Below are 21,911 nucleotides of genomic sequence, written 5' to 3' on the forward strand. Positions count from 1 at the left end.
AAAAAGAAAAGTTTTATTGTAAATTAGTGTGATTAACTATACCTCTCTTTTTAGTTTTTTATTGCGTATTGTTCACATTATTTTTGTAATAAAGGCATACGTCACTGCTATTGAAAACTGCGAAATATCATATCATGCTTGGGTATGTTATTATTGTGTTTTTTGTTTAATTTTGAATTTTTACCAGAAAGTGGCGTGAAGAAACGCCAAAAGTACATACGCGAAGAGACGGGGTCGTAACCAAACGAGCTGCTGCTACAGGCTGCTGTTTTTCAATAGCGTTCTGCTGTTGCTTGTTGCTCGGTGACTGACAGGCTGCTGTTCGTGACGTAATCAATAGCAGCCTAGACTTGCAGCAAAGTAAGCAGCTAATGTGGATTTTTCAAAGAAAAGTGTACAAAGATTTAAAAAAAATTTATTTAAAGATTGGTTATATTGGAAAGGATTGCCTAAGTTGTATATACGTCTTGAACAACTTTGAAATAAACAAACAGTAAGCTGTCCAGTTTGCAGCAGCAACCAACAGCAGAGTGCTACTCCAGCAATCACAGTCTGCTGTTAATTACGTCACCAACCACAGCTTGGTGTACGTTGCCATCAGTAGGCTGTGGTCAGTTACAAAACAGCAACCAATTGCATGGAGCCAATCGAAAAATCACGGCCTGCTGTTCATTTCGTCATGAACTGCGGCCTCGCGTTACACATTACCAAAAGCAGCCTGTCAATTACTGATCATTATACAATAACATGGTGCTATTTGAAAACAGCAAGCTTCTGTACAACAATAACAGCCGTTCTTCTGATTACCACGTCACTAAGTGTCTTTACAGGTGATATGTTTGTGTTTATGAGCATTGTTTTGCCGTTGTAATTTTTTTGCTTTTTTGTAATTCTTTGGGCTTTGCTGCTTTTTCCCGCTCATTATATGTTGATTTTGATAGTGAAATCTAGTATGAATAGTGCAAAAAATTAAAACTTGTGAATCTCTTTGCTTGGTAAAAGTTGTACTCCTAAAATATCCGTATAATAGTGTTTCGTTGCTGTGTCAGCGGTTTGTGATAGCTAGCCAAATAGTTTGATCGGTTTTAAACAATGGATCTTGGTTGGTAGAAGTACTTTTGCAGTTTGAATTGTTCATAAGCCGGCATTAAACCGATTTTCGATTTCGATCCGAAAAATTTTTCATTTTCAAACTGATTTGCTCCGGCCATGTTTTTCAACCGCTCAGTGTGTGTGTATTTATTTTTTTTAGTTCATATGTTACTGTAACACTTCGCTTTATTGTCTTGTGTAGGACATCTGAGGCGTGTAAATTCACAATATCTCATTTGTGACAGGTGTAATTCAATAAGTTTATTGCACCACAGAGCTCTACTATCGTGCCCTCTCCTTGGCCACGAAAACGGGATTTCAATTCTTTTTGTATGGATTTTCTTTTCACCATCCAGCTACACTAATCTTAGCCAACTTATTGTTTGTTGTTGTTACCATGGTATTGAAGCGTATTTCTACTATCAGCTTTTGATTACCACGTTGGATCAGTCTCCAAGTTTAACTAAAGCACGTATTTTTTTCGTTTGTTTTATAGTTATTTGCTTGTTGGATTTAGTGACAGTGCTAACCACGTGTTAACATCGTTCTTGCACGTTTTAAACCCTTGGGCTTTGCTACTTTTCCCGTCGTTGTCTGCTACCTGAATTGTGATTTTTATCTACGTTGTAACAGTTAGCATTTTATTTTTCGTTTTCCCACTGACGTTAACGAAAAATAAACAATAGAATACGAAATAGCGCCCATCGTCTACGCCACAGTTTCCTGGTAGAATTGTTAATTGTTTTTTTATCGTGCTGTATTGTTTAGCATTTTGTTTTTCGTTCCCCACAGGCAATGACGAAAAATAAACAAAACAATACAATACTAACCTGCCTCTCTAAATCACTAATCAGCAACTACGAGACGTCACCAATTGCATGATCTTACTCAAAAACAGCAGGCTGCCATTGGTGACGTAACAAGAAAATTTTAACATGTGTTCAGTTAAAACTGCTATTGTACTGCATGTGGCTCATAAAACTAACGTGATATTGGCGAGCACAAACGGTTATCTTTAGTATCGTAGATCGTACCTTCGTATGGTTGTAGGCTTGTAGCATTGGTCAATGTAGTTTTATCCAAGGCGCGCCTAATGTCCATTCCTGAACCATCACCATGATATTTCAAGAAGGTATATGGCAGAGTTAGAGTATAAAGGTAGGGTATGATCTAATTTTGGGTCTAGTGCAGAAGTGCACAACCATGCAGAAGACGTCACAATTTGAGTGGCTGGGGTCTAGTATACAAATGCATCCTGTAGTTGTGCACTTCTGCACTAGACGCCTACTTTTTATCCTCGGACTGAGGAAAAGTCCACCAAACTGACGATAAATTGGGCTTATCGCTTGTGCCCAGGTTAGTGAGCTAATCCAGATGGTCAGACTGCCGAGTATGAACGTTTTCAGCAAGATCTTGGGAGCAACAAACAATCAAAAATGACAAGTGCGGTACGCAAAAAATACTCAGATGCAATGGAAGTGCACTCTTAGGAGTGCAATTACACAGTACAATGTACAAAGTTTAACTTATTCAATCTTTAAATCAATTGAAAATGGAGTCCACAGAAGTTCTGTCCAAGTCAAGAATAAGTCATTAAGTGCAAAATAACGCACTAAATTAGCAAACTTTTACCCCAAATTTTTTCCTACATGTATTCTTTTGGCTAATAGCTAACAAAATCTTTGTCACTAAGAACTTTTAACCGCTAGTGTCTATTAGCTAAATTAACTAAATTCTCCCTACTCGGTAGTCGAGTGGTCTGATCATTGGCGTCACAATAAATGCGGCTCATCATCTATGTTTGATACCCAGTGGCGCTATATCATTGTTATGCCCTTGAGCAAGGGATTGATGACACTTGCTTTTGTTCAGTGGCCATGGTGGACAGTTCTAAATTCGGACAATACTATATAAAAACTCTTACCCATTTTACATTGCATGGTTGCTCTAGAAATTAACCTTAGGTCCAGCAGCGTTTTGCGAGCTTGGTCTGAATATCTTGCGCTGGTCAATCTGCAAAACGTTTTCCTCTATGCCACAAAAAAACACTTAAAACGCCTTGAAATGAATAGTATTCGCAAATTCATTCGAACAGCAGCTGACAATTTATGGCGGAGGATTTTAAAATGCCGCATACAACAATTTTGTAACGACAGTAACGCCAATTATTTTATGTTTTGCAAAGATCCGCTAAATTTTTGGTAATGAAGCTGGTGTATATTGTTTCGTTCCTGTATTCATTTCAGTGTTACATTTTGCTACCTATTACATGTATTCTAATAGGTGAAAGCCAAAAGGTTGTTGCATGCAATTATGTAACAAGACCTATGGCCCCAAAAAATTTGGTTCATGGTCCAGTGGGCCCTTTATTCGCTGGTGGTTTTCATGATAGTACCGCAAAAATACACAAAAAAAAACAATAACGCACTTATAATTTTCAGGCTTTCACACTAGAGTAGCTATAGTTTAGTCACTAGTAGGCATGGAGAAAATTACAAATTAACCTCTGAAATCTGTACACTATGATTCGTCATCGGACTGTTACTAAGGATACGAGTGATGTGAAAGACGTCACTATTACACCTGCAGAGAAACAACATCTATCAGAAATTCAATCTCTGATACAAGACAGCATGAGGGAAACATTTGCTTTCAATGTTAAATATTCTGTTAAAACTGCCCATTTTCAGGTATTTTAAATTATTCTATATAATTGATTTCAAATATAAATCATTTCTACATATCTATTGCCATAGGCGCCTACTTTTGATGATATATGCGGGGGACAAAATGTTAACATTATCAAGTTAGAGACTAGGTTTAAAGTAAATTCTTTTACAAATATAAGTGAATAGCAAGAATTTCAAGGTTTTAAACTGTCAATCTGCACACCACAACACGCTCTTAAATTAAGCATAGCAAGTAGATTTAGGTCTAAACTGTATTCAATTGGTCATATAAGCCTGGAACATGCTTGCATTGTCTGCTTTATGATGTTTTAAATGATCAGTTGTGACGTCATAACAGGCATTGATCGTCCCCATTGTTTTGCTAGTACAGTAGTTTTGAAACTGTTTATTAATCGTTTTGGGTAATGCACTTAGTCACATCCATTAAATGTTTTAAACCTTAAAGTTGCGTTTATCTGATAATCTTAACCTCCAGCATTCATCTGTAAACGAATATTCCAGACAAAATCAAAAATGCTATGATGTATATCACATGGAATTATAAGGTTAACAGAATTACCCCTCCATTAAATTTCTAAAATTTTGGTATCACATCAGGTGATTTACTACTATATGCCTTATTGCTGAATTTTTTAAAACTGAGTGCCTGAGTTAGGCTAATCCAAGTTAATCTTTTTTTCCAAGACTACGAAATAGTCTGAATCTTCTTGCATATGAGATGGGGATAGCGCTGAACACTTTAGTTGTATTAATCGCAACTACTGGGAACTTTCCTGATTTGTTTATTATAAAATTTATTAAATATAAACATGTAAAAGTTTGGTGTACATGTTGTTAAGTCTAGTGTGTGTGCCATACTTTCCATTATTGCGGAACTGTAACTTTTCAATTTACACATTCAGATTCTGGCTGCAATACTTTCGTATATTCTGGTGACATTGGTTTTCAATTTGCTCAAAATTAGTTTACGTTGGCATATTGTCGTACCTTTGACAATTGGATTCTTTTTCGTCTTTTCTTCATTATGGTGTTTTATTGGTATGTAACCTATGAATGGCAGATGTCTAAATTGAATAATTTGATATATATGATACCGGTGTATATGTCGTATATTGTCTATGTATTTAAATGGTTTAAACTTTAAACCATTTAAACTTAAGTATTATCTGCATTATAGGCTATATAAATATGTATTTGTTTTTAAATGATGTAGAATGCTGAACTTGACAGCAGTTGTGACATAAAGTTACCGCTTCACCATTTGATTCGCTTTTATTGCTTCTTGCTTTAAAGGTGACTTATTTCCGGTTTCTTCAAGTGCAAAGTATATGGAAAACTTGAATTCATGGGAAAATTTCAGCAAAGAGTATAACAACAACCCAGCTCATTTTTGGGTCGCTGTCACCAGTGAAAATGAAGTTGTAGGAACCATTGCTGTAACCATTCCTGTGGACGACAGGTTTGACAGCCCAGATGTTATGAAAATGTGCAGCAATCCTCTTCAGCTACATGTATGATTTTTTGTGACTTAGAAGTAAGGGTGCAGTCATTACAGTGATCAGTTTATGCGGTTTCTATATTTGTCGCTGAATGAATTTATCAGTTGTTTTGTTTACAACATATGTCTTAGCTTGTGAAAGCCATATACACAGTGAAATATATGCTGCATTAATATTAGGTCCGTTTAGGCAACATGTAAAACCATTCTCATAGATACCGTAATGCAGCAATTCACCCCTGACTGGAATGACATAATATAATTGTAGCGTAAATACCTGTTTGTAATAAGCAAACAATTAATTATAGACCCATGTTTTAGGGTTTTAATTAACTGAAAATAGGACATAAATCTAAAAGCAAATTAAAGGTTAACAGTTATCACAGTACGCATACATTTGACATCACTCAATTCATATGCATCTGCTGATGAGCTATTGGCCACGTAACTGTTTGGTAGTTAACTCAAGACGATGGAGTTCTACACAAACATCTTACTTATAGATGTGATATAATAGAGATATAAAATTCTCAATATAACACTGTTAAAGTTGATTTAATTTTAAAAATTAGAGTTCATTCGTTTTCGAAGAATAATAAGAGGTTGAAATAGCATGTTGGTGTTGGTCTGTAAGATGACTGCACCCATACGCCTAATTTTTTGTGCTTTAACTCTTCATGACTGCTTAAGCTGTAAATATTGTTTTATAGACTATATTATTATCAAAATAGCAGTGTTTTCGAAATGCTTATGGACACCATTCCAAAGAAAACCATCTTTAACATTGCATTTATTTAGCGAAAATATTTAAGCAACTTGAAACTATTGCCATGCGGTCAACAACCACTGTTTATTTTACAGCACATGACAGTGAAAAGAAATTTTCGGGGACAAGAAATAGGCTATACTTTGCTGCAGCATGTAATGAAGTTTGCTAAAGAACAAAGTTTTAAAGAAAACTCGGTTGATGGCTTGGTACTCGCAACAGGTTATCCAGTGGCTGTCAAGTTCTATGAAAAAAATGGTTTTAAACATGCAGAAAAATGTTCTTGTTATTATATCGGAGGTTTACTGAAAGTAACTGTTTTCACAATGGCCTATACCTTTTGATTTAATTTTATTTTATACTTGCCATGTAACGAAATGACTCGAACACCACTAACTAGTCCTAGTACAGCTACACAATGAACAATGGTATAGCTACACTTTTTTCAAGTGCAGTTATAGCATCTTATTTACTATGTGTGCAAACAGTACATCATCACTGCCACATCTTAAATGACTGCCGTAAACACTTTAAACGGAAGTTGTCAAAACTGTAGGATCTTAACTTGCCATAATATTATTGTTATAGCGACTTTTTAAGAACCAAATTTATCTCTATGGTATCACATATTTTTCTACATTTTATGCAATATGTACCCAAACACTCATGCAACTACATTACTTACACAATTGTATGTGCTGGTAATTTAAACAAAAGAGTCAGTAACTTTATGCAGAATGCATAGCATTGTGTTTGCACCCCTGAGTATTGCGCCTTATGCGTTCTTTCCATTAATTGTTTTGCTTGAAGGTTGTCACTATTTCACCTAAAAAAATTGTATGCTCGAAGCTATTTTTCAGTTTATTGTTAACCCAACTTACAAGCTATAACGGATTTATTAACCTAAGTCCAACCTAATTTTTTCTTCTCATACAAATCTTACTTTATTTAAACCCAAAATATCTTAAATCAACTTTTTCGATATCCATTCGCCCAACCAAACCACCTATCTTTACCAATAGGATCTACTTTCGTCTTACGGTGAAATAGTTACTTCATTGCTTTTAATTTATGTGCATCTACACATTTTATACAATGAGCTTTTAGTCCTCATCAATTCACCAATTTCGTTTCAATTTTTTATCATTTAGTACGTGTTGTTTCTTTTAAGGTGCTAGGCCTGCTGCTAACCTCGCTATATCAATCAATCATAATGAAACAAGAAGTATGTAAGCTCAGTATTAGGAAATTCACTGCTACAGTGGCAGTAATGAAGGCGGTAGTTCCAGCAATAGAATTTCAGGTCTTTTTACAAACATTTTTCAATATTAAGAATCTAATACAGTACAAAGTTTTGTAATATTATTATCACAAACTGGGGAATTTCCCAAAGTATTCAAGGCTTAAACAGCAAGTTGTTTTTATCCGAAAAAATTTTTTGTCTCATGTTGAGTGATGTGTTGCCGATCTCTAAAAGAATAACCCAATACTTTCATTTATCATAAACTGATGTGCGTATACATGTTTGGGTTGGTAAAATTCATCCTACAAATATAGGCTAAAACTGGTAGCAATTAGGAAAGCTTGCTATTCATCAAAAAGTCATTGTAATCATTTGTACAGTACGGTATCTACTGTACAATGCGATGCTCTGGCTATATTTTGATGTTATATGCTTTTTCAATTTTATTATTATGGTAAAATTTGAAGTTTGGCATCCCGCATTACAGTACGAGCATTGCTAGTAGTAGGCCTACAACAAATTTCATAGGCTACTAATTCTTGAAATCAAAAAATATAATTGCCTGCAACTAGCAGTTGACGACCATGTAAGTTCACTTTATTTAGCATCTACATCAGTTCGCCGCCAGCTAACGATTAACGGAAAGTCGCAAGCCGGTTAGCGGCAAAAGAAATTTAGCTACATTTTCAATCCTCATACAAGTGAGACTGTTCATTTGGAGAATTTCCCAAAACCATTTAGTTTGCAATTATTTATTAGTAAAATTTACTTCTGTTTTGCGATGTCGCGAAGTAGATCAGATTTTTGTGCTATAAGCAGGGCTTCCATCGATCTGGAACCCAAAATAAGGACGACTGGAAAAAATACGATTTTTCTACACTACAAATTTTTCTTCACTACAGTCTGTAGTCTACAGAACTAGCCTTCCTATCTAACCTAGATAGCCTGAAGTGCTAACAATGCTTCATGCCTATCCTATGCCTTGCTTCTTTATGTTCCAAATAAGATTGTGTTGCTTTTATGTTGTCACAAAGCTTTGGCGGCAAAGACTAGGACAGGATGAAAATGGTTTGCATTTAGAATTACTGCTTTGTTGAAAATAAGGGCGCAAGCCAAAAATAAGGACATTTCTTAGAAATAAGGACAATAATATTTTCTACGATGTAGACTTTCAAAATAAGGACAAATCTTAGAAATAAGGACGGTATGGAAGCCCTAGTTATAAGCCTACCATTTTATTGTAGGGTGTACATCCACGTACGAAAACGATTACTCTTTTTTGTCCTCTCGAACAAATGAATAATTCCCATGATTTTATTATATTATTTATCGGATTTTTTTCTGAAGCGGCCAAGTAATGTAAACCAAACCCTTTTACTTTTTGAGCTTTATACATCGAATAAACTTGCTTAGTTCGTACCTCGTTCATTCCTACTTCAAGTAAAAGAAAATAACTCATAAAAGTCACATTTGTATCTCTGAAAAAAATTCTGTAAGTTATTAGCCTATGTGTCGAAAAAGCAGACCGAGATCAATGACGAATAGTAAATAGCTAAAAATATGGTGTTTACCATTGTTACGGCACAATGAAATCAAATGGTTACATGCAATTAACAACCCAAGAAAAAGAAGAAACGAGGCTCGAGAGCGAAAACGGCTTAAAACATACCATTCTAGCTACAGTTGTGCTAAAATAATGAAATATTAGCATGGCCACCGACCACCAAATCCAAGGTTGTAGCCAAGTAATTGGAAACGGTTAAGATGAATGCAAGTTTATTCTTAGGCAGTGTGTGGTAAGCCTCGGTAGCCAAGCGGTCATTCATGGTGAACAGTTTTAAATTCCGATACAAGAAAAACAAAAAATGTGTGGCAATCGGAACTTGCGCAAAGGCTAACTCGGTAGTCAGGGCTCGATCGATGAGAAATCATCGCCGGATTTGAAGTATGCAAAAACCTTTCCTCGGTGCTAGGATAAAGTTAATTATTATCATACCATGTCAAGGGGACTGTTTTAGTAGTATACTTACATTCTTAATGTATATTTTTTTTTCAAATTAAAGCCTATATTTTATAAAATATCCTGTAGCATACAGCAATTTCAATCATTCACAATTATATACAACACGGCTGCTAAACAAAACATGTTGAAAATTTATTGCGTTGTGTTTAATTTTTTATTCACCAATCATATTCATGATTTCTATATATCATATCATTACAGCAATAACAACATAAAAAGTAGTCTTTCAGTCTTTGAGACACAATAATCTAAGACAAAGCAATAACAACATTTGTTTCTGATCAGTGAAGAGAATAAACAGTTCCAAATTCGGACAAAGCTACATAAAAATTAATTCAAAACCAAATAAAAAATACAACAACGAGGAAATGCACACAAACGCATTACAGACAACTGAGATTAATTCATGCAAAAATTTTGTTAGTCCTAGGATAACTATTTCAATACCGACACCAAATTTTCTATATACTTGTTCAAGTTAGCTTTTTACAAAACTAACCATACTGATGTAATATTAATTCCTATTTCGTAATGTGGTGATATTTGTTGAAATGTACATACTTTCTTGGTAATATTTTTGGTTTTACTCCAGATTTGTCCAACTTGCATTTTCTTATCCTTTTTTAGGTATCACCATTTTAAATTGTAATAATTTATTTTTATTCTATACATGTGCCTATTTCTATAGTAGACTATAGAAATGTTTACTGAATCCAACAAGTAAATTGTGCACATCGTATACAAAACACTTACACAACTAGAACACTACAAAGATCTACAATGTTTCAAAGATATTAAACCAACAACTATAAGTGCAGATTAATCTACGTAAAATAAAGTAATAAGAGGTGGGGTAAAATAGGCCGTAGAGTGCATGACAGGAAACGAGACGATATGACTTTGAGAGAACCTTGCTCACGGCATGTGAGAACAAGATACTCCGCTTCGTGAAGCAGTAATCCATAATGTAAATTTATTGATTGCCTTCTAACGGCGGAAAACTCTGAGATAGATAGTTTCCTTAGGTTGCATGCTTGCTCGGTACGTCATCTCTAAAGGTGGTGGCTGCAAAGTGCACATGATCAAATGAATTATTAATATTGAGCGTTGGGCCAAATATTAAACGTTAAAATATTTCATTCCCACAAAAGTAGACCTATAGGTGTTATCCCGTAGATTCATTATTATTTATCGATTAAGAATGTAAAAACCGATTCGGTATTGGTTTTCGTTATAGACGAAATTATTTTGATACATAGTATTCGACACAAAGTAATAAGAGAGAAAAACATTTAGACTGCTAAACTTGGACACGAAGAAAACTGCGTTACCGGTGTGTCGTCACAGACGTCAAGTTCGAACTCCTTAAGAATCTTACAGATCGCCATCTTTATCTCCATCATTGCAAATCTCATACCGATGCAGTTTCGTGGTCCTCCTCCAAATGGCTGGAAAACCATGGGATCAATCTTACTCATATCTTCCATTCTGACCATGCAAATGATAGGTCATAGTAAGCTATAGCTTTTGTTTTGTAGGTTGCTTAATACTTGGTATTATTGGGTATTTCCGACGTTCATGACAATAACACAAACAAAAGTAAAAAAAAGCTTTAACTAGGGAATTTTATGATATTAAAAATAACTGTAATTAAATAAAAAGCTAACTGTTAGTTCAGGAGACTGAATGTTTAACTACTCATATTTAGTTATGTTTCGAAATATACCTTTGTGGGTTAAACTGGTAAGGATCTGTCCAATACTCTTCATCATGACTAAGCCCATATACTGGAATTTCCACATGTACTCCTTTCGGTATCTTGACTCCATTAATTATGGTATCGTTTTCACAAAATCGAATGTTCCTATTAAGGCAAAAATTATCAGGTCACACCGGTTATTACAGTACTATACGACTCACCATATTGTCATTGTTTATGTGAAACAAGATTACCGTCCAACGGTGCTATAGAGACGCAGAGATTCATTTATGCACATAGTCAAGTACTTCATTTTGCCAAAAGCGTCGTAAGTAAATCCACCCTGTGAGTTGATTGACTATTTAAGATGTTGTCCAAACCAACAGGACAGAAAAAAGTTGAAGAATTAGGATTAAGGTATAAACAGGAAAATTATACAGCACAACAGGCAAGTCTATAACCTAATTTTGTATTCGTGATTAAAAAGAAGCATGCTCACATATTTCATTATGGCTGTTTGGATTTCACGGTACACTCTAGTTTGAGCATCCTTGTGCGTGGCTAAATTATAAGCCAGAAATGTCAAAGCGTTTGCAGTACTCTCATATCCTCCTGTAATCATCATTACAGAATTTGCTATAATCTCCTCGTTTGTCATGCCTATAAAAAAGAAATCAGCTTCCTAGAGAACAGCAGATTTACTGTCAAAAGGATGTGGGATAAAAGTAGCACATACTGTAATCTCGGAAAACCCGGGTCAACTGACCTAGATGACTGTGAGGTCTTTTCGCTACCCCACACCGATCAATTATGTTCAATTATTATATTAAGACACTTTTTAGTTTACTTTAAATGGTGAAAATAAATTTTATTTCTCCCTTTCTCTGCTGGATGTTTCGACATGTTGTGTACCTTTTCGTGTGTGTTGCATCGTGGTCGTATCTTTTATTTTGTTGCTTAGCATCATCTGCATGACATCATTTACCTGTCACAAACATGATTGTGAAGTTATTGAATAGAAGTAGCTAAAAATAAGAATGTTTGGTTGAATCTGTAATAAATAGAGTATAAATAACGAGACAGACTACTGTCTTTAGTAGCAAGAACTGTTTTATCAGAAATTTTACTTCAAATAAAACATTGTTTGTCGTTTGAATGCATAGAAACTCTAAAACTTTGAGCATTATTGTAAAATGAAGACTAAGTATAACTAACTTGTTGTTTGTCTTTCATGGTAGTTTTAATTTTGTCTGCAAGACGAGAAAAATAGTCGATTGTTCCGCTTGCATACAAGGAATAGTTGAATTTTTCTGCTATGTACTGTATGTTGGGAAATAGCACTGCATATAGAGTAAAATTGTATGCATTTTAATACAAAAATCGCGCAGAACCGATAGAAACTATTGCTATACAAAACAGTTATTTATATTGACTTTTATCTGGTTCATAAATTCACATAAAATCAAAATGAACTAGATTATTTCGTTTACTAAAAACAGTTTTAGTGGCAATTTTAAAATGGTATGTTGTCATAATATTTTTCAATTTCCAAGCTATTGCCTTTGTGCATTGACACACACATTTTTACAAAAATAAACAATGTTCTAACTTACTGAAAAGCCGAAACATCCGGCTCTTTAGAAGCGAAACGTTGAACATTTTCTTCACCATCTTTACTTGTTTGTTTTCATAACTATTTGGGCCATCCTGAATATGAAACAGTTACGGTTACTTTTGTTCCTTAACATTCTGCTTTATATAGATATTTAAAAAGGTAAAGCATTATTTTAAACCTTCGTGCAACATTTACCTGGCATTGGATGTCAACGCCAAATGCAGCAAGGCTAATTACTTCAATTGAATACCTTCCAAATAATCTATTTTTGTTAAGAAATAAAAAGGCATATTTTCACTAAACCGTACTTGCCTTTTGCCATGTGAACGTGTTTACCATCTGTAAAATTTATAAAACGACGAGCAGCTACAAACATACTATGCTTGTTGAAAAAATATCACAATGGTAATATTCACTTACTCTTTCGCTTCAAACCTTCCTAGTTTTATTGTTTTATTCAAGTTTGCAACCAAGCGATCAGAACTGGTTTCAATGAATTGAACATTTCTTTTCAAACTACTAGTAGAGAAAAACGGGCTGATTGTATGCCTGCAACACAAACCAATGACATGTTTAAAAATTTTAACAGCCTTGTGTCTAGATACTTTTCCCGAATAGTTGTTTTTCAGGTTATGTTGTAAGAGGTTGTAAAAGCTATGATCTCATTTGTTATTATCTCATTGTTACCGAATTCTCTTCCAGTGTTCCCCGCACACTGCAGTCAGAGCAAGGTTCATGACTCTGCCGTTTATTCTGTTGAAAGTTCGCTGAAAGTATAAAATATTATTATATATAAAAATTCTGATCAGATCACTGCAGCTTACGATATAAATTTTATAAACTTTGCCTATATATTGCACAATCAGTTCATATTTATGATCTTATATAAGGTATAGTTAGCCTACTTATTAAAAGTGTTAATTGCTTGATATATGCAGTATTTCATTCTTATGTTTTATTTATGCTAACCTGCCGATCTCTGAAATTGGAGAACTGTTTGACGTAGATTTGACGCAAAATGTTTGGATCGTGTATAACAATGCGTGGCTGTAAGCCCACGTAAAATCTGACAAAACCACAAAGTGATGCAAATAACAGGAAATATTCGTCTAAGAGTCGTTTGTCTGTCTGCATCAAATTAGCTTGTCTAAACATGCTTTAACTGCTAGAAATTTACAAGTTGATTTGTGTTCCAAGAATAACGTTTGAGTGAATTAAAGTTTACTACTCTAATTCGGTTGCTGTAACATTTTTAAAGTGTATTAACTTAATACGGTTTTCTTGGAAAATTTAATATTTCTTTAAAGACGTTTCAAAGAAAGTCTATGGAGAAAAATTTATGTCATGAACTCTTATATCACTCACTTTGCACAAACTCGAAGTCTAAAGTTTGTGATTTAATGATTTTGTTTTTACACATCACATTTAAAAGCCGTTACTTAAAGCTTACCCATAAATCGGGCCAAATCGTTTTTTTCTTTCTGAATCTTGAATAAAAAACTGTGGAGACAAAATCCATGAAATATCAATTTTAACTGCATACATGAACATAAACCCAAATAATTAAAAAGAATTTAGAAATAATAAAACACAAATGCGTGTAATATTTACGATGTTGGACTTGCTTACATTTTCACTTTTGCTATAGAATGTCCTAAAATGTCCGATGTTTAACAACGACGGTGGGTCATGCGGGATATTTAGTCTTTCCAAGACCTGCCACTTTCTTTTGATGTAGAAACTGTTAAAAATAAATCATTCCTTTGTTTGCATTATTTCATTGCTTCACTACACGTTTCAGAAATGGCCTTACGTATAGCTTCTATATACACTGTGTATGTTATATATGCATTTTACTTAGTGTAATACGTTATAGCAAACACAGAAGCTAACTTTCTTTCTTTCACGTCACTTACCTTAAAACTAAGAAAAGAAAACAGACGATCAATAACCCTGGCCATAAATTGTAGAAAAAGCTATTGCTGTCAAGAAACATATTTCACAGACGTTTTAACGGCTTTCTTAGAAGGAAACAACAGTCTGTAATTATACATCAATACATATGTCACGAGATTATTTTATGCACCTGTTTTGTAGACACCACATTATATACCGTCTTTTCTTTGCATTGTGTTGTTTTTATGCATGTTCACGGTCTGCCGTATTTTACTTGTTTATGTTCTTTTACTTGTTCTTGTACACCTGTTTTTATCAAATCTCTTGTGACGTCTCACGTAGTTACCCCAAAGGCTAAATTAGTATCGTGTTTTACGTTCCACGTTGATTCCTTCATCGCGTGGAATTTGTTTGGTGTAGTACTGTGCGCGGCTGGGCGACGGTTGTGGGCAGTTACGTTTCGGTTTCAGTGAGAGATGATCGTTTTTATTAAGTAAAATGCCATTAAAAGTTAACAAGGCAAAACCGGCTAAGTGACTAGCCGTTAGAGCGGGAAGATTCCTGGTCAAAGAAAGTTTGGTTACACATATAGCACGATAAATCCCGTAGTGAGCAAAGTGTAATTTTGTGCGTAAAACGTACTTAGTGTATGGTGTAATATAACTTGCTTAATACGTTATTTAACGTATTTAACAACTTTAAAGCCGTAAACGGCGTTTTTTTCAATAAATACTTAATATACAATGCTTTTTATAATGCATGATATGCAGTAATATAAGTTTATTACATAGTATACGTTGGTGTCAAAGCAACCAAAGACAATAAATTAAAAATGAATGCAAGGTAAAGTAAAATCAATGCGGTTGAGGTACAAATATAGTCAAACTTTCACGGAGTTACAGTATATCCTGGAGTTTGTGACCGAGTCACGTTTTAAATAATGTGTACAGTAAGGTCGAAAAGCGGTCGTGCTATTTATAACTGAATAAATATTTTGTATAAACGTGTAAACTCAGTAGGCCTATATTTTTCTTGCTGCGTACTCACTAGGCAGCAAATATAACGTTTAGCCACGAATTATAATATAGCAGCTACTGAGTGGCGTAATAAAACAAATGCGTATTTTGTTTGTTACGTTTAGCACAAGACACATTACATCACAGATGATTAATGCCAGCCAGCCTTATTACGTAGATTGTGATATGTTTTGTACAGTTTAGAAAGTTAACCCTATGTAGACTACAATTTACCTATGCCATAGCATCAGCGCAGTTTTAATCTTAAAGCTTTAGTATTTTTTTGGGGCACTAACAAGTCAGCATTATAGTCGTTAGCGTGCGGTTTAACTGCTATAACCGCTAAATGTGATGCTACATAGTCGTCAACTGCTAACTCCAATAACGGTTTTAATTTTGAACATTCAGAATGAATTTTTTCGTTTTAGCAGGTGATGCTAAATTTCAAATCAAAAATAGAATTAAAAAGTATGTTCAAACATTAATGTTTACCAGAGCAACGCATTCTCATGTAGATTAAATGCGATAAATTTTTGCCTCAAAATTTTTTGTTTAAGTATGCATTTTCAGCTGATAAACTTTTTGGATGCCAAAGATTTTAGCCTTTATAAATGGTTATTAGTCGGGTAAACTTTTGCAGTCCTCTTATACTATCGCATTTTAGGAGTTTACATAACCTTTCCTATCTATGGACGTTTTGTTGACGACGCCAGTGATGTCAGTAGAACTAGTTAAAACTTTTATAAGTTTATAATATCTTTTACATCAATTATAATTGACTTCTGTTTTTGAAAATATGAATGTTCTTTTTTGTCACAGCAGGCCAAATTCCTTTCCAGAACCAAAATGAATTCTATTTAGCTTTGCTAAACTAAACTAAAAACGCAAACCTGAAAATCGGGTAATGCAAATTTGTGTACTTAAAAATTTTCTAACTCGCTACTATGTTCAAGTGCAAACTACTGCCACTTTTTTGTAATAACTTGTACTGTTCTTCAGAAATTTTTGCCCATGTTTACGTTACATGATACGGTTTAAGTTGTTGTGATTTTAATCCTAACATACACGCTACAACCTTGCACTAGGTACACTGCAGTTGATAAGACTTTTTATAGCAGTCCAATACAATCCAACTCAGTTATACTTAAATGAGAGCCTCATTTGTTGCAGACTTGAGATTCTAGTTTTATGTTAGGGTAATCACCGATGAAGAAAGATTGCTTTGCAGGGAAGGCTGAAAGGTGACAACATACGAATCACGAGTGGTGCTGGACACGTCACCCGATAGTTTCTTTTTGGTAAAATTAACTTCGTTAAGATAAGTTGTTCTTTATGGTATCTTTCTTCATATGGAAGGGATTTGTGTACTACTGCTATATTTCTGTGATCTGTCCGTATCAAGCGAAACTAAACTGACTGATTTATAAACTTAGTATAAGTTATAGCCTACAATATCATCTGTTCGAAGTAACCTATTTACACTCACGACCAATAGATATTTATAAATGAAGTATTCATTATTTTCAAGTTGACTAGATTGTATTGTGCAGCAAAGTTTGTAGGTAGCTAATTTAATTCTTTTTGGTATTGGATGGATAATTGCGAGCTTGACAGGATTTTGTCATTCACATGAAGATGGAAAAAGTATATCCACACATACCGTTGTTTTAATAGAGCTGAATCCTGTTTTATCATAACTTATATTGCAACATATCCTTGTAAATTCCAAGAATGACCACTACAAAAACTAAAATTAAAAACAAAACACGTACACTTTCGCAACCGGTCATGCTTACGAGAAATACCCTAATGCAAAACTAACGTTGCTATTGGGGGAAATTCCCTAATATAGCGATACTGTAGTTTTAAAAACCTTTATTTAATGCGTAAAGAGAAAATGGAATGACTTGTTGATTGCTTTGTAATTTATTGTATCTAAAGTTGCAAAGAAAGCCATACAAAATGTTATTGCAGTTCATGTTTGAAGGAAAACGACAAACTACAATTAAGCCATACAATATGCATGGAGGAGAAAAATGTGTATTTATTATTAAGGTTTGTTTGTCGTTTTACATACGAGATCAACCAATGGTTAAACAACAGCCAACTGTAAACAATTTGCCAACTTGTAAATACAACGACTACCTCAATCCCAATGAGTGGAAGAACCGTTTCGCTCACTGATTCCGCTCATCTGTGACGTGAAATTGCGAGTACGCACTCGCGAGAAACATGCATGTGAAAGCTTTTGCAACCGACGAGAGCATCTAAAATAAAAGAAAGGAGAAGTCAAAGACAATCTTTACAGGCACAAGCATCAAACAATTTAAACTATTTGTCGGTCAATTCAATCAATCAAAAATGCTTGTGCTGACTGCTCAATAAAAGTCAATCCATTAAAGTATGTGAATCAAAATGAGAGCTTAACAAATACACTCCAGTTGTTGGCGCATGTACTTCAAAAACAAGGGAGTTTTAATTGGTTTGAGTGTTCGCCAAAATGTATTGTTCAAAACAAAGGTTGATATAAGCAAAAGCATAATATAAAAGCAGTGTATAAAAATACGAAATTTAGATTTTGGAGCGTTATACACATATACTGCAATATACAAGCGTCTTTTATCGGCTTGCCTTAAACGTAACAAGACAAAACCCTGTCTCATATTCACCCACGCGGTTTAAAAGGAAGCTATCATAACGTCATTATATATGCGTATAGTGTGTAATAGCATTTCATAACGGAAATGATGTCTTACATGACGTACAGAATAATAACCTTCTCAATAATAAATAACCTAAACTCGATTTAGACTAACTTTTTACAATGGTTTATTTCCAAAAAACGATTTTAATTCCAACTGATCGATGAACTTTTGACAGTAAGCTTGCGTCAGCACAGCAAAGTAAACAAGCAAATGTGGTCAGCGATACTATTATTGGTATAATTTCTATTAAAGCCACAACTATTTGAAAAGTAGGTTACTTTACTAAACGGACACACGTCATACTGTAGTTAGATTAGACAACTATCTATCTCCACGTAAAACGACGCGCGTAGGTTTTTGAATTTTTTCCTAGCCGAGAACACACAATCGCTTACTAAAAACGCCAAGTATCTAAATTATTACAACTCACTTTTCAACTTAGTTTTTGTAGCAACTAATTGGACCGAATGAATTAGCAACATAAAGCACATAAGCGTTGGCTCTTGATAAATGACATCATAACAAACAATGAGATCCATAATACAAATGATATTAAATTTTGATACCCATAATGTTAATGATACTCTTTGATAACAAACAAGTTAAAAGAATCTTTTAAATTCAAGCACCCTTGCATGTCTCACTGAATGGAGCAGCTCGAGGTTGATGCGTACAGTGTCTGCTACACACTCACAGTCACAACTTGTGTAAAATCAAGAAAAGGAAAGATAAATTGGAATGTACTAGAGACGCTTGGCTTTCTTTAACCATTTGCACCGTTTGAACGAAAGTCAGTTAAACACATAATAGCTACGGGTTACGGGTTTCAAAAAGAGCCCACATGTCACGCCTCTTAATGCTACTTTATTAGCGATTCATAACTAGACCAAGAAACATTGAAATCTGGCAGTAAGGTTTCTACAAATATGAACTCCTAAATCATGTTGAGTTGATAAACATATTTCTTAGAGGCTGCCACTATTTCATGGGAATAATTGTACCGTGGAAGCTATTGTATATACCAGAAAACACTAGTTTCTTGTTAATTTCACTTTTATGTTATAAAATAGTAACCAAAACCCAACCTAAATCTACCTTTTAATCTGAATCTAATTTCAATTACACCTGAAGTAATTAGAATCAACAATTTGCATACCTGTTCTCTAAACTTAACAACATATCTTTAACACGTGATCTGCTTTTGGTGAACTAATCGCTTTCTTTCTCAAAGCTATTCGAAGGCTACTTCAAGCACAGGCTACAGGCGGAATAAAGTCCACGGAATTTTTGAGTGAGTGTAATGCAAACGATATTTTGGAAAGATGAAAAAAATGGAACGAGGTTTTTACACGAGGTTACAAGTGCAACTAGTACGAATATGAGCAGTGAGGTCGTAATGTAATGTGTTTTAAAGAGCTTCCCAAATTTGGAGTCGCTGTCGCTACCCTGTAGAGTGTAGAGAGTCGCCCAACTAGTTTTTGGGGTCGCAAAGCGTACACTTACTTCATACAGATTACAGCAATCATTAAAGCTAAAGCAAGACATAAATCTACGTCAACACCCCGTTATACAGTGCAACTTATTACTTGGTGTGTCCCTTCCCTACAGTGTGTCATCATTACCTGTTGTGTTTCACATATAGCTAAACGCGTTTTAGTGGTCTTGTATAAACGAAATTCGTGACAATGCAGACATCCGGAATTGAATCTAAACTACTGGATGTTCCTTGTGACGCTACTGGATGTGTTTCTTTGCGCTACAGAACTGAATGACTACATCGAGTCGGTCAATATATTACTTAAAGCACAGTTGAACTTAAAGTGAGGGTAGGCCCAGAATATGTTGACCTTAAAGAATAGTTGTCAGCAAGCATACCGGAAAAAGAATGTTTCAATAGTATTTAGTGGTTAAGTTAAGCAGTTACGCTTGACTTAAATTACGCAAGACATTCTTTTTACGCATGCTTAAGAAGGCTAACGAGTTTAACCATATAAGTTACCTAATTTTTGTCGTCCACGAGAAACATTTTATCAAACATGATTCAAATAAAAGACTTTAGTCGATTTAACTCAGGTGTACTAAACTCTGTGCGATATAATCAACACCTACGAGTTATATAATCTTTAGGTTTAATCGTAGGTTAGTTGAGTTATTCTGGTTTTACTCGTCCTGGGTTGGATCGTCTCTGCCTCTATGGCTTGAATTGACCGACCACTCAACCAAAGCGTCAGGCACATTGTGACGTTTTACTTGCCGACCCTCATATCATAATTATATTGCAGATGTACGTTTTTTACGGTACGGTACAGTACGTTTTTTGGGTATTATTTTATAAAAAGATGTTAAACGTTTGTTATTAAACTACTAACTGTCATTGAAAAATATTTATCCGGTATACTGATGGGACTTACTTACGGTGTACTCGTACAACCAACTATTCTTTGATATAGAGTCAACTTATTTTTGGCCCTCATTTATTATGTTATTTTGTGCATTTGGTCCTCATTTTAAGCAGTGCGCAAGCTCAATATTGAGCTACTTATCACTTCCAAACACGAAGGGTTGCGAAAACTTTTAATAAATGTAAAGAAGACGTCAGCAAAAAAGTTTGGTAAGCCCTGTTCAAAGGGTTGATTAAAAGGAAATACTTCCGTGTGATGGAAGTCAGTTGTGACTTAAAAAGCAAAGAGAGCAGTTTCGACCTTTGGCTATTTAAAATTGAAAAAACATAGGTTGAGCCATTTTAAAAGAAAAAAATGGCTCAGAAAGTGCTGTAATAAAAAAGATAAGAAATGTTGTAAAATATCAGAAGAGAAATTGATGCAAAATACATGCATTGAAGTCAACTTTAGATGACATTTGTTCATTTGCTCAATAATGTGTCATTTGTCTGTGTCAGTTACGCACAAAACAAGTTTTTTAGGTAAAATGTTTCAGTTTTATTTGTGGTTCGATTGGGTAGATTATTGCAGCAAAAGAAATTAGTTACAAAGTGAAGCCACAAAACTTCAGAGTAACAATACAGTATGTTCGTGGCAGAAAAGATGCTTACAATGTTGGCAAAAGAATTGCAAATCAGCGTTCGTGGTTCCGGGCTTAACATATAGGTAACAAATCATTAAATGAACTGTGCGCAATCGTTGCTTACCGACCAAATATTGATTTGTAGTCAATAATATTATAAATAACTTGCTTTTAAAAGATTGAACTTTGTTCAACAAAACGAGTTTAAAAAGGTGTTTACTCGATGTGACAAAGTAGGACAACTTCCTTTAAAATATGCGAGATGTACTGTCCGTTGCTACGAGTTAGGTAACATTCATTTGGCTGTGATGCCCAATTTGCTTCTGGAAGTTACGTTACCCAGTTTCAGACAGCATTTGTAAATTCCCTTTCGTCATGTACAACATAGCCTAAATCTGTTTGACAGTGGCTGTACAGTTTTGCTTAAGACGTAAAAAGGCAATAGTAAAAATTAAAATTAATGAATTACCAGAGCATCGTCATATGGAAATTATGAAAGAATTAACTGGCCAATCGATCAGGTCTGGTTGCGAAACGAAACAATATAAATTGGAAAGTGATTGTTGTAGGAAAATTTTGAAAGTAGTTTATATACTATAGTTCTTGGTCGTCTTTCATAACTTACACAACCTTGGCAGATCAAT

At 34.5% G+C, this 21,911-nt stretch overlaps 2 protein-coding genes across 7 annotated transcripts; one reads left to right on the plus strand and one right to left on the minus strand.

The window, feature by feature from the left end:
- Positions 1-3,537: 3,537 nt before the first annotated feature.
- LOC143453109 (uncharacterized) lies at positions 3,538-7,274 on the plus strand. Of its 2 annotated transcripts, none has more exons than XM_076954258.1 (4): positions 3,538-3,782; positions 4,685-4,820; positions 5,076-5,293; positions 6,142-7,274. In XM_076954258.1, exons 1-4 carry the CDS (start codon positions 3,615-3,617, stop codon positions 6,388-6,390), a joined length of 771 nt encoding a protein of 256 aa, XP_076810373.1. In that variant the 5' UTR covers positions 3,538-3,614; the 3' UTR covers positions 6,391-7,274. The 2 variants fall into 2 exon arrangements, with proteins under 2 accessions (XP_076810373.1, XP_076810374.1); XM_076954259.1 differs by having other exon boundaries at positions 5,076-5,241; positions 6,142-6,283.
- Positions 7,275-9,424: 2,150 nt separating this feature from the next.
- LOC143452800 (cytochrome P450 3A5-like) lies at positions 9,425-15,101 on the minus strand. Of its 5 annotated transcripts, none has more exons than XM_076953908.1 (15): positions 14,543-15,101; positions 14,256-14,367; positions 14,077-14,126; positions 13,596-13,692; positions 13,314-13,393; positions 13,062-13,175; positions 12,822-12,888; positions 12,625-12,718; positions 12,227-12,351; positions 11,924-11,996; positions 11,511-11,671; positions 11,266-11,369; positions 11,039-11,176; positions 10,644-10,800; positions 9,425-10,377 (listed from the first exon to the last, which is right to left on the minus strand). In XM_076953908.1, exons 1-15 carry the CDS (start codon positions 14,620-14,622, stop codon positions 10,300-10,302), a joined length of 1,530 nt encoding a protein of 509 aa, XP_076810023.1. In that variant the 5' UTR covers positions 14,623-15,101; the 3' UTR covers positions 9,425-10,299. The 5 variants fall into 5 exon arrangements, with proteins under 5 accessions (XP_076810023.1, XP_076810026.1, XP_076810024.1 ...); XM_076953911.1 differs by having other exon boundaries at positions 11,266-11,354; positions 11,511-11,623; positions 13,047-13,175; XM_076953909.1 differs by having other exon boundaries at positions 11,511-11,623; positions 13,047-13,175.
- Between the last annotated feature and the right edge of the window lie 6,810 nt (positions 15,102-21,911).

Source organism: Clavelina lepadiformis, chromosome 4, assembly GCF_947623445.1.
Source record: "Clavelina lepadiformis chromosome 4, kaClaLepa1.1, whole genome shotgun sequence".
Lineage (NCBI taxonomy): Eukaryota > Metazoa > Chordata > Ascidiacea > Aplousobranchia > Clavelinidae > Clavelina > Clavelina lepadiformis.

What these genes read in the sequence shown, in the direction of transcription:
- LOC143453109 (XM_076954258.1), top strand. Translation starts at nt 3,615, where the DNA reads ATGATTCGTCATCGGACTGTTACTAAGGATACGAGTGATGTGAAAGAC. An exon ending in TTAAAACTGCCCATTTTCAG is followed by an intron (nt 3,783 to 4,684) that starts GTATTTTAAATT and finishes TTACACATTCAG; the next exon opens with ATTCTGGCTGCAATACTTTC. An exon ending in TTCATTATGGTGTTTTATTG is followed by an intron (nt 4,821 to 5,075) that starts GTATGTAACCTA and finishes CTTGCTTTAAAG; the next exon opens with GTGACTTATTTCCGGTTTCT.
- LOC143452800 (XM_076953906.1), bottom strand. Translation starts at nt 14,622, where the DNA reads ATGTTTCTTGACAGCAATAGCTTTTTCTACAATTTATGGCCAGGGTTA. An exon ending in TCTATAGCAAAAGTGAAAAT is followed by an intron (nt 14,127 to 14,255) that starts GTAAGCAAGTCC and finishes TTGTCTCCACAG; the next exon opens with TTTTTTATTCAAGATTCAGA. An exon ending in GATGCAACACACACGAAAAG is followed by an intron (nt 11,672 to 11,923) that starts GTACACAACATG and finishes TCTTTTTTATAG; the next exon opens with GCATGACAAACGAGGAGATT.